General features: G+C 44.9%; 1 protein-coding gene across 1 annotated transcript in view; it reads left to right on the top strand.

The window, feature by feature from the left end:
• LOC101862061 (peripherin-2) overlaps positions 1–13,447 on the top strand; it is a gene marked incomplete in the record, with an annotated part of 20,153 nt that overhangs the window by 3,133 nt on the left and 3,573 nt on the right. The window contains 4 exon segments of the mRNA XM_013086691.2: positions 8,380–8,528; positions 9,941–10,169; positions 11,238–11,397; positions 12,054–12,679. Coding sequence (XP_012942145.1) covers positions 8,380–8,528; positions 9,941–10,169; positions 11,238–11,397; positions 12,054–12,679 — 1,164 coding nt within the window.

The raw sequence follows: 13,447 nt of genomic DNA, 5'->3' as shown, positions 1-13,447 counted from the left end.
TGCTTCTTCTTCTTCTTCTTCTTCTTCTTCTTCTTCTTCTTCTTCTTCTTCTTCTTCTTCTTCTTCTTCTTCTTCTTCTTCTTCTTCTACCACTACTTCCACCTCACAACCCATCTCTCTGATGGAGTGTGAGGTATTCCCTCCCCCCTCTCCCTAGCACCCTTCCCAGCCCTATCTGTCTGCTCCACCTCCCCCTACCCCTTTTCCCCCCACTACCAATGGAAGATGACATCTCCGACCCCCCTCCCCGGCCTGACCCCGGGAGTGGCGGAGTCTGTCACTCCTCCAGGTCCCCCACTGGACTGGCCGCCGTCCCTGATGGACGGCGTCCGGGAAAACACTCTGCCTCCCCCGCAGGGAGGGGTCACAGTGTTTCTTCGAAGCCGGGGCCGTTGAGCTCCAAAATCAAAGCCAAAATCAACAGCCAGACACCACTCAACCAAGTTTTCAAAATCGCTTTAAAATTATTGGGTAGGTGCACAGACACCATTCGGCACGCCAAGAAGCCGGATGGAACCACAGTTGAAACACAAGTAGACATCGCAAACACAATAGCTACATCTCTCGCCAATAATTCATCCCAAAAAACCTACAACGCAGACTTCACAATAGACGAACTAACATCGTGCATCTCGGACCTGGGCAATACAGCCCTAGGACCGGATGACATCCATAACCAGATCATTAGACACCTACCCTCAAAAACACTTACACTCTCCTACTAGATATATACTACGACATGTGGCGGTCGCACTCCTTTCCGGAGTCTTGGCGTCTCGCCACTGTCATTCAAATACCCAAACCAAACAAAGACCACACACACCCATCCAATTACAGACCAATAGCACTAACGAGCTGTCTGTTCAAACTTATTGAAAAAATGATTCCCAGGCGACTCATGTGGTTTCTGGAAACGACGGGCTCGTTGAGCGGTCTCCAGTGCGGATTCAGGAAAACTCGATCCACTCTGGATCACCTGGTCCGCCTGGAGACCTTTACACGCGAGACGTTCGCTGAAGGAAGCCACATGATCGCCATCTTTTTCGACCTAGAAAAAGTCTTCGACACAACATGAAAGTACGGCATTCTTCGAGATCTGCACGCACTCGGCATACGCGGTCACCTCCCTGCCTTCATTGGCAACTTCTTGAGGAACCGTTAATTCCAGGCTCGTATCGGATCCTCCCTTTCAGACCCCCACCTACAGGAGGAAGGAGTCCCCCAGGGGAGCATCCTTTCTCCGCTCCTATTCGAAATAAAAAAACCCTCCAAAACAGCATAGACAGCTCGTTATACGTTGACGACTTTTTGATATGCTGCCGTTCGAAAAATCCTCATCTGAGATCTATGGAAAGGCAAACTCGAAAAGTGGGCAAACAATAACGGTTTCAAGTTCTCCCCGTCAAAGACGGTTGCAGTACACTTCTGCCAAACAGGCAGACGTGTGCTGCAGCCAGATTTGACACTAAACGGGGAAAGGATTTCCGTCCAGGACCAAGCTCGTTTCCTCAGTGTTATATTCGAAAAAAAACTCACATTCATACCACACATCAAAGACCTCCGTGTGAGGTGCCAGAAAGCGCTAAACGCTTTGAAAATTCTATCGCACCCGGAGTGGGGCGGGGACTCAAAACACCTTCTCCACTTGTACATCTCCCTAGTACGGTCCAGGCTTGACTACGGCTGTCAAGTCTAAGGATCGGCAAAACCACACATCCTGAAAATGCTAGACCCAGTACAAAACCAAAGACTCCGCCTCGCTCTGGGGGCTTTCCGCACTTCCCCAGTGGAGAGCCTCCAGGCCGAGGCAAACATACCACCACTCTCACTCAGACGCACACAACTCTCACTACAATACTCAATTAAACAGAGCTCCACACCAGAAAATCCAGCGCACAATTGCATTTTTAAAACAAACCCAGAAACCATAAACAAATTCCAAAACAACGAAAAACTCATCAAACCCTTCGGTCTCAGAATCCTTGAGGACCTCAAAAACTCACACTTTTCCAAACAAGACATCCAACTGTTTCTTTTCCCCGACATCCCTCCGTGGCACCTCACCAAGGCAACTGACCACACACAACAAAGAAAGCACAAACACCAAAACTTTTAAAGCAGAATACAAAAAACTAATAGATAAATACCCCGGTGCAAAGCTCATCTTCACGGATGGCTCCAAAAAAGACAATGAAGTGGGCGCCGCAGTCCTATCTTCCAACAGTACACACCAGAGGAGACTCCATCCTGAAGCCTCCATTTTCTCTGCGGAGGCCACTGCCATTGACATGGCACTGGACTCCGTAGAAAATTCTCCTAACAAATCTTTTCTTATCCTTTCTGACTCTCTGTCTTGCATCACCTCACTCACAAACTACACACTCCTACACCCAAAAATATACTGAGGTGCAAAAGAAACGCGAATATTTATTACAACACAATGATTGACAAAATACAACACATAGGTTTCAAGTTATTTGTTGTGTTTATTAGCTGAAACTTTGCACTCTTCTTGAGTGACATAGCTGTCGTGAACTGAGGGTCCAGCACATTCAGCTGAGCTCACGTTGACCTTGACCTTGGTGAGCAAACTTAGTAACGCGTATGGATGGACTCCGCGTGCAGCGATTGTAGCGAGGCATCTTCTGTTCATAGAGTTAATCAAACGGTTGGTCTGGCCATTTTGGATGCCACCGAAGATCTGGATGATGGCTGCAGTCAACTGGGCTGCTGTTCGAGGCCGTGGCTGCGTCTGGTTAAGCTGTCTTTAGATCATGTCCAACAAATTATGTTCAGTAGGGTTCAAGTCAGGTGAGCAAGGTGGGTGTACCAATAAATTGACATTGTTCTGCGCCAAGAAGTTCTGGGTAGCACGTGCCGTATGTGGTCGTTCGTTGTCTTGTTGATATAGGCAGTTAGGATGGCTCTGTAGAAAGGGCACCACATGAGGAGACTTGTGCATGACGGCTGCATCGAGGAGCCGCTCTCCGGGTCGCCTTCAAACCCTAATACGACCGTCATTGTGATGCAAAGAGAACCGGAACTCGTCGCTGAAGAGATCGTTTGCCCACTGTTGACGTGTCCATCTTACATGGCGCCTGCAAAAAAGACGAGCAGCCTTGTGTGCTGGGGGAGACGCTGACGGACTGCTGGTCGACGTGCATTAAGTCCAAACTCATGAAAACGTCTTCGTACTGTCTGACAACTAAAGTCACTCCTTCCGCTTTAAGCCGTCCAGGTGGGCCATTCCCACGGCCTTGTTGGGAGGTGATCAGTTGCTGACATCTGTTTCGAACCACCTCCAGATTATTTGTCAGACTTTTGCTCAGCCACAGTTGCCAGTTACTGCTCGCAAAGTTGAGGACACTTGCGTAGGTCGTCTTTCCTCCATCCACATCTTGAGTGGACGATAGTGCCGAGTTGTGTGGCCTTATAGCTATTACTGCATCAACCTGTTTCATGAACGTGAGCCTGCGGTCGTGTGTGACTCCCAGGAGTCTTCGTTGAGCTCAAGCTATTGTCGAATTAGTGATTGTGATGTATGTTGTTATACGAAACAGCTGTATTCGATCACACGCAGTTCACAAACCGTACATTGAAAGTAGAAACTCAAAGATGGAACACTATGAGTATATTGATAGCCTGCGTTCATTCGTTGAAATAAAACTGTGTAAAATTGCCGTGGTATGTAACCCCGCGCGTGGAGTGAGTGACCGATAAGTTCGATACCTGCCCAGTTGTAATTATTCGATACTAACCCTAACCCATGAGAGTTTTTCGATACCTCCCTGCCCGTTCGTTATTCGATAGGTAATTTTTTGATACCTCACTTGCCCGGTGTGTTCAATACCTGCCCCTTTGAAATTATTCGATACTTACCCAAACTCCTGCCACCTGTTATTCGATACCTCCCTTGCCAGGTCACTACTCGATACCTCCCTGCCCATTCATTATTCCCTTGCCGAGTATGCTCGACACCTGCCCATACCTCCCTTGACCGGTGTTTTCGATACCTACGTAGCTGTAATTATTGGATTCCGACCCTAACCCATTAGAGATTCGATACCCCTTACCAGGTCACTACTCGATACCTCCAATGCGTTTATTATTCGATACCTATCTGCCCATTCATTACTCGATACCTCGCTGCCTGATCATTATTCGATACCTACCTGCCCATTTATTATTCGATACCTCCCTGCTTGTTCATCATTCGATACCTACCTGCCCATTTGAGATTCGATACCTCATTTGCCAGGTCATTACTCGATACCTCCAAAGCGTTCATTATTCGATACCTCCCTGTCTGTTCACTATTCCATACCTACCAGCTTGTTCATTATTCGATACCTACCTGCACTTTCATCATTCGATACCTCCCTTGCACGGTGTGTTCGATACCTGCGCAGCTATAATTATTCGATTCTGACCCTAACCTTCGTAATTCGATACCTCACTGCCTGTTCATTATTCGATACCTCCCTGCCTGTTCACTATTCCATACCTACCTGCCTTTTACCGGTGTGTTCGATACCTACGTAGCTGTAATTATTGGATTCTGACCCTAAACCATTAGAGATTCGATACCTCACTTGCCAGGTCACTACTCGATACCTCCAATGTGTTCGTAATTCGATACCCCCATGCCTGTTCATTATTCGATACCTCCCTGTCTGTCCATTATTCGATACCTCCCTGCCTGTTCAATATTCGATACTCCCTGCCTTTTCACTATTCGATACCTACCTGCTCGTTCATTATTCGATACCTCCCTGTCCTTTCATTATTCGATACCTATCTGCCCTCCGTGTAAGGTTATTTTTCGATACCTCCCTTGACCGGTGTTTTCGATACCTACGTAGCTGTAATTATTGGATTCTGACCCTATACCATTAGAGATTAGATACCCCTTGCCAGGTCACCACTCGATACCTCCAATGCGTTCATTATTCGATACCTATCTGCCCATTCATTATTCGATACCTCGCTGCCTGATCATTATTCGATACCTACCTGCCTATTTATTATTCGATACCTCCCTGCCCTTTCATTATTCGATACCTACCTGCCCATTTGAGATTCGATACCTCATTTGCCAAGTCATTACTCGATACCTCCAAAGCGTTCATTATTCGATACCTCCCTGTCTGTTCACTATTCGATACCTACCAGTCTGTTCATTATTCGATACCTCCCTGCCCTTTCATTATTCGATACCTATCTGCCCTCCGTGTAAGGTTTTTTTTCAATACCTCCCTTGACCGGTGTTTTCGATACCTACGTAGCTGTAATTATTGGATTCTGACCTTATACCATTAGAGATTAGATACCCCTTGCCAGGTCACTACTCGATACCTCCAATGCGTTCATTATTCGATACCTATCTGCCCATTCATTATTCGATACCTCGCTGCCTGATCATTATTCGATACCTACCTGCTCATTTATTATTCGATACCTCCCTGCCTGTTCATCATTCGATACCTATCTGCCCATTTGAGATTCGATACATTTGCCAAGTCACTACTCGATACCTCCAAAGCGTTCATTATTCGATACCTCCCTGTCTGTTCACTATTCGATACCTACCAGCCTGTTCATTATTCGATACCTACCTGCACTTTCATTATTCGATACCTACCTGCACTTTCATCATTCGATACCTCCCTTGCACGGTGTGTTCGATACCTGCACAGCTATAATTATTCGATTCTGACCCTAACCTTCGTAATTCGATACCTCACTGCCTGTTCATTGTTCGATACCTCCCTGCCTGTTCACTATTCCATACCTACCTGCCTTTTACCGGTGTGTTCGATACCTACGTAGCTGACCCTAACCCATTAGAGATTCGATACCTCCCTTGCCAGGTCACTACTCGATACCTCCAGTGCGTTCGTAATTCGATACCCCCATGCCTGTTCATTATTCGATACCCCCATGCCTGTTCATTATTCGATACCTCCCTGCCTGTTCAATATACGATACCTCCCATGCCCGATGTGTCCGATATCTCTCTTGCCCGCATATTGTTCGATACCTCCTTGCCCGTTCATTATTCGATACCTCCTGTGGATGATAATTTTTCGATACTTCTTTTGCATTTTATATTTGATACCTGCCCAGTTGAAATTATTCGATACCAACCATAACCCACTAGTTATTCGATTTTGCCCTTGACCCGTAGGTTTGATACTTGCCCAGTTGTAATTTTTCGATACTTTTTTGTCAGCTAATATTTGATGCAAACTTGCAAAGTCTATAATCGATATCTTCCTTCCGTAAGTCATTATTCAATATATACTACTCTCCTGCATTATCTTGTGATTATTTATTGTTAAACCTCGACACTTCTTTAACTTTAATAACTAATCAATACCAATTTGAAACAATCAACGTTATTGTATTTCGATATTTGGTTGATATTTGTACATTAATACTTTTGAATCATTACTCAATTTAATGAACAAGCAGGATGCCGCCATAGTGGCGAGCGAGCACAAGACGTGAAATGAAGTGAAGTGACAAGGGACCACCCAACATGTCATATTCATATACCATGTATCTTGATTCATTTATATAGTCTGTGTTCTAACAATTATATTGTATAATGGTTTTGCTTAGAATATTTTCTATCTGTCATTTTGTTCATTTTGAAAAATTTGCTTTCTATGGGCTTACTAAGGTTTGAAACATTTCCTAATATTCCGACATTTAAACGTTTTGCTAGATTTGTCTTTCACTTATTACAGCTGCTTTTCTGTTTTTCTGTTTACTTTAGTTTAACAAAACTTTTAAGGTAATTGTTTCCCTTACTCAAGCAATTATTTCGAGTTGCTGTTACCTGCTTCATAAAAGAGGACTCCTCTAATATTGTGATTGAGTGTTCTACCTTCAAAATCAACTGTGTTTTATTGTGTTTTATTTCTTTTAAGTCTTAAACATTTTTCTTGTGAGGTGATGTTGTGTTAAAAAAAACAACTATTAGGCCAAACGGTCGGTTAATGAGATCGTGGAGCAAGGGTTGGAGATGAAGGGAAATGACTGAGGAAATGGATTTTGAGAGAATACTTTACACAAAGATTTATGGAACCTGAATCCTTTATCCAAGTATTCCATTTATTATTACGTGTGAACTCCCCGTCTTTCCTGCCTATTCTCAGCTTATTTCTCTGTCTGTCTGTCTGTCAGTCTGTCTGTCTGTCTGTCTGTCTGTCTGTCTCTCTCTCTCTCTCTCTCTCTCTCTCTCTCTCTCTCTCTCTCTCTCTCTCTCTCTCTCTCTCTCTCTCTCTCTCTCTCTCTCTCTCTCTCTCTGTGTGTGTGTGTGTCTATGTGTGAGTGTGTGTGTGTGTGTGTGTGTGTGTGTGTGTGTGTGTGTGTGTGTGTGTGTGTGTGTGTGTGTGTGTTTGTCTCTCTCTTTCTCTGTCTCTCGGTGTGTTTGTCTCTCTCTTTCTCTGTCTCTCGGAAGCACCATCGGGTGCTCTCGTGATCTAGAGGTTCAATGTTCGCCTCTCATTCAATAGGTCCTGGTTTCGAAACCTGGCCGCGATGGAAAATTTTCATCTCTAAATGTGTCTCCTTTCACCTCCTTTCCACATCTAACCACGTTCTGTCGTCTGCCTTCGTCTCTACTTTCTGCTCCCACCCCGACCCCCTTTGCCCCCTCCTCTGGGCCCCTAACTGTTTCTACAGCCTTTCTACTGCTACTCATTGGCCCCTTCTTACTGCTGTTTTTCAGGCACACACCTGATCTTAGGGTAGTTGAGATCTAACAGCTTATATGACATTATGCAGTTGCGAGAGCAGTTAACATTTGCGAAAAAAAAAAGAAAAAAAAGAAAAAAGCAGACCAAAAAAACCCAGACAAAACACAAACAAAAAACAAATAAACGACACTAGCCTTTTTTATCCCAGCCTTTTGGTCTCATTTTATCTCCAGTTGTGCTAGCCAATCTTTTTCTTTCGAGAGGAAAGTCCCCCACCGTGATAATTTTTACAACAATTTCTTGGTCCTTTCTTTACTAATGGTGAATTATAGACGACGCCGGCGGAGTTTATTTCCTGGAACCACTTCCTATGCTAAATCGTATAACTGGCATACATAGCTGGTTGGGCCAGGACACTTTTCCCCCAGCTGCAGGTGTCCGTTTTGGAAAATCTCAATTTAAACATATTATTTCTGTAGGCCTACGTTGTATTTTGTTCAAACTTTATTCAATTGGGGACACGTACCATGCCATATACTATCCATTAAGCAAATAAAACAAAAATTTGAAATTTTGCATGTAGCCGGTTTGGGAAAATACCCAGGATATTATTATTATATCATGCGTGTAGCCTAACAATGATATAATACATGTGACTTCTTATCACGCTCAGTTGTATAAGAGCGACCTGCCGAGCAAACAACGCATGGACTACTTACAGCTGGAGTTTGAGTGTTGTGGCGTGACGTCATACGAAGACTGGTTCACCACGGCCTGGGTCAATCTGGCATACGTGAACGTGCACGACGACCAGGTCAAGATGTGAGTGTTGCTTGCACACGGTAAAAGTAAAGTATAGCCCCCCCCCCCCTCCTCCCACCTTTTTTTCACTTAAAAAAAAACTAAATAACTTAGTGCGCAACATCTGGGGTCACACGGGCCTGAAGGGGGGACGACACGAAGGACTGCAGTTGTGTCTTTGGGGAATAGGAAACACAGCAAACTCTGGATCACCGCGGTACGAGAAGATATTGGGGTCACAACCAATTCCATCATGGTGTTTTCTTACTTTACTCCAACTTTTTCATCCTCTGTTGCCGTTAAGCGTTGAGGAGAGATGCAGTTTTCTATGGTAGGCCATCTCCCGCAGCTCTTTCAGTTGGGAAATTATGATTTTTCAGGGTTTCCTTGACACTGTCAATCCACCTTTGTCGTGGCCTTCTTCTTCCTTTATAGTCTGAGTGCTTGGTGTTACAGGCTCTTGAGGCTGGCTGGCTAGGTGACATAATCTGTATTCGTGTTTATGTTTGCTTATAATCTGTTAAAGGTTTTTAATGCGACCTCGCACAAAACGAGACGGTTCGTGTAATTGTTGGGGAAACTGCAAGGCAGACGCGAAGGCGGGAGACTAAAGAAGACTTTTCGCTGGTGTGCTTCAAAAGAAGACATCATCATATTCTGTGTTTTGTAAGCTAAGGTTTCTAAACCGGCTTCTGTGATGTGATGGTTAGATTCTTCGTGAAAATGGTGAAATGGTATAGGTTGAACGCCACTATCAACACTTTTAGGTTATTTAAGAGGCGGGACCATCGAGTTTATTGTCCATCTCCGAAAGGACCAAACCAGGTGGGAAATTCGTATAAAGTGCCTTTCCCAAGGACACAACGTCGGACCGAGCTGAGGTTCGAATCCACGAACCCACAATTTCACGATTACGGGTCCGGTAGCCTAACCACTAGGCCACCGACGCCACTTGACTCTTCGTTATGACACGCAAAACGTGACTGACTAAGAAGGGCCAATGGTTGGGGTTTTTTTCTTCTTTTTATTTTTTAGGGGAGGGGGTCAAGGGTGGTCGTTTGTTGTTTTTTTAATTTTTTTATTTTGTTTGGTATTTCTAAATCTGTCTGCTGGGATAATGACGTGTCCTAATATTCAGCCCGAGTTGAACAAGGCAAGTACAGTTGAAACATTCAGCCTCCTTGATAATCTAAATTGTGTTAATATTTTGAGGCTCAAAATATCCACAAACGACAGTCTAATCTGCTTTAACAGCTATATCTGTCAAAGAGTTGAGACAGTCACCTGTTCAAACGACCACTTCCCAGTTTTCATCTTGTGTTCTTTTTAAAAATATTATTATAATGACACTGTGCAATAAGTCAACCTGTCTAAGACAATAACTTTTCTTTTCGTCAATGGGTGGCCGTCTTGGACAATTCCGATCGTACAAGGTTTCTAAAAGATGGAGAATTCATCAAGGACGATGCCCCGTTCAGTTGCTGCAGCCGACACGCCAAACGCGCATGCGTACACCACTCCGTCCGCGACGCCACTGTGCATGCAAAGTACGATGACGTCACGCTGAACACTGTCGGATGTGTGGATGCCGTTACAGAACACTTCCAGGCCACCATGTTGGTCCCAACTGCCTTGCTGCTGCTAGTGATTCTGCTGTTACAGGTGACGATATTTTTACACCTATCCGATTACCGGCATCTGTGCTGTAGCAGTTAAGCACTTCGCTGTCGCATGCTGGAGACCCGAATCCGATTCCCGAGTGGGGAGAATTACCCCCACGGGTCCACTGAGACAGACACGACTTGATCTTTTGTCGGGAGGAAGAAAATCGGTCTGGTCGTTTCCGTCTTGTGTGTCCACCAGTTCGGACAAGACACGTCTAGTCTGTTGGCCTACTTGCCGTATTATTCCACACACTGGGTCCGAAGGCTGTGTTCTCGGTACAGGGCTATATATATAATGTAGATCAATGAACCCAAGGCGGGAATAAGAAATGAATCGGGGGGAATTGGTAAAATTGTTAATATGCATTTAAACCAGGTGGTTTGTGCGTTGACTTTGCTTATTTTGAGGCGCTGGTTACGAATATGACATTAGAATTTTAATCCAAACTCAAAATTAGAATTTGTTTAGCTCGGGCGCGGCCTATGGTTCATGAGTCAACACCCGGCCCGGGTAAAATTGAGCAAGCAGCTTTCCAACCGACACGTCTTTTGTCGGGGCGTGTCGTGTCGGGTCTGTTGACACAGCCAAACGCACTTTCCACTGATTTCTTAGGAAATAAACGGTGCTCCGTTTCAACTACTGACTTTCCGAGAGACGCAGTGGACTTGGGCCCTTATTTTATCGAGAGTCTCTCTGTCTTTCTGCTGGGATGTTGTATCCGTCTCAGCCCGGGTTGGCTGTCTCATACATGGTCTAAATCATGTCGATGTTAGTGTAAAAGTACCATTAAAAAAAAGAAACTATCACATGTTGTTGAAAGAACATAACGATGACCGCAACCCTGGAAAGATGTACATTGGTCACATCTAGGTCAGATTGACTCTTGTCGATTTCTTTTTTTTTTCGTGGGAAAAAAAGTGGGGGGGGGGGTGTCCTAGATTGACCACCTTATGAATTATCTAAATTGCATTGGTGTGTGCAATTAACATCCACATGTATGTATTTTTTTCATACGAAGCTGTTCACCCCCAGCCTTTTTTAAATCATTACTTTTTTTTCTATTAGATAGCTGACGTGGCACTGATGAGACTGCTGCAAACGTCTATCCTGAATGCCGAGGAGATGAACGACCTGGAGGGAGACGGCTTGGCCTACTGCATCAAGGGCTGGGGCGGGAAAGGCGGGAACGTCAAGGACTACTTCAAGAGAAAGCGCTCAGGCGAAGGTGACTGGGTGCTCTGGTGTGGTTTGCTCCTTATGTCTCCTCCTCCTCTTCCTTTACTTAGAATGTTACACTCTTGCTGTAACTCTACCTCTAATCTTCGGCACTTATATGACCTAATTGTGTTGCAACTGCCGTAAAACCTCTTACTGAAATCACCCTCCCCCCTTTCCTCTTCCTCCACTTCCTCCTCCACCTTCTCTTCCGACAGACAGACAGACAGACAGACAGACAGACAGACAGACAGACAGACAGACAGACAGGCAGGCAGGCAGGCAGGCAGGCAGGCAGGCAGGCAGACAGACAGACAGACAGAAAGACAGACAGACAGACAGACAGACAGACAGACAGACAGACAGACAGACAGACAGACAGACAGACAGACAGACAGAGTCAGAGACGGATACAGAGACAGAGACAGAGGGAAGGAGAGGGAGAGGGGGGGGGGGAGAAAAAGAGAGAGAAAGAGACAGAGAGAGAGGAGGGGGGGGAGAGAGAGAGAGAGAGAGAGAGAGAGAGAGAGAGAGAGAGAGAGAAAGAGAGAGAGAGAGAGAGAGAGAGAGAGAGAGGGGGGGGGGGGAAACAAACTATCTCATCATAAAAGAACGCGTTATAATATAACGTTCATGTCTATTCGTTTTCTTTTCCCTCCAAAATAGATCTTGCGGAGTCGGGCGAGGTGGATATCGACGACCCCAATGATGATGGTGATGAGGTGAGTGATGACTACGACGAAGAAGACGAAGAGGAAGACGACGAGGATGAAGATGAAAAAGACTTTTCCGGGAGGAGAAAGAAGAAGGAACAGCGCCCACAACGTCAAATGGGAAGACGCGGAGGGCAAAAGAGGAAACCTGACGTTGGTGATGAAGAAAGTGATGAAAGTGACGATGATAGCGATGATGATTATAGCAGTAGTAGTAGTAGTAGCAGTAGCAGTAGCAGTAGCAGTAGTGAGTACGCTTATCGTCCTCCTTACAGAGAGACGAAGAAGAAAGTGAAGAGGAAAGGAGTCGTTAAACAACGCCATGAGCAAGACAGCAGCAGTAGTAGTAGCAGCAGTAGCAGCAGCAGTACCACCACCACCACCAGCAGCAGCAGCAGTAACGGTTATGGTTATGGGGGAAGAGGTGGTCAGAAGAAAATGATGAAGAGAGAGAACAAGAAAAGCGATAATAAAGAAGATAGCGACGATGACGGCGATGGAAGAAAAGGGGACAAAAAGAAAAGGAAAAAAGAAGATAAGGAAAATAAAGAAGATGAAAGGGGGGAGGGTGGTAAAAAGGCTCAGAAAGATAAAAAGAATAAGAGCAAAGACGATGACGACGATGATGCAAATGGGAAGAAAAAGAAAAAGTCAGATGATAAGAAGAAAGGTAAGGGAAATGATGATCATGATGAAGCAACAAAGAAAAGAAAGAAGGAAGGAACAACAGGAAAGAAGGAGGGAACAGAAGGAAAGAAGGAGGGAAAAGAAGGAAAGAAGGAGGGAAAAGATGGAAAGAAAGAGGGAAAAGAGGGAAAGAAGGAGGGAAAAGATGGAAAGAAAGACGTAAAGGCGGGGAAAAAAGGAAAAGAAAGAAGTAACGACGGAAAAGAGGTAAAGAAGAAGGGAAAAGATGAACAGAAAGACGGGAAAACGGGAAAGAAAAAGGGGAAAGGAGGAAAGAAAGACGGAACCAAGAAAAACAAATCGAAACTTGGTGAAAAAAGTGGTAAAAAAGAAGGGGTGAAAAAGAAAGGAGGGACATCGGGGAAAGTAAAAGGGGGAAAAGGGACAAAGAAGACAACGACGAAAAAGTCAAAACCGGCGGCGAAAAGTAAGTCGAAAGCGGCGAAAAGTAAATCGAAAGCGGCGAAAAGTAAGTCGAAACCAGCGAAAAGCAAGCCAAAACCGGCCAAACCAAAGAAAAAGGCAAAGCCAAAGAAGACCAAGAGCCCCAAAAAGTCCAAGCCAAAGAAGAAAAAGAAAAAGTAAATATTACGAGACAAATGATAAGTCAAAATCGGGTTTATTTTAAAGCAAAGTCTGGGTACAGAGAGGGGGGGGGGA

This window comes from Aplysia californica, unplaced genomic scaffold (assembly GCF_000002075.1).
Source record: "Aplysia californica isolate F4 #8 unplaced genomic scaffold, AplCal3.0 scaffold00493, whole genome shotgun sequence".
Classification (NCBI taxonomy): Eukaryota; Metazoa; Mollusca; class Gastropoda; order Aplysiida; family Aplysiidae; genus Aplysia; species Aplysia californica.
Note: the sequence above shows the minus strand (reverse complement) of the source record. Positions and strands in the feature narration are given on the sequence as shown.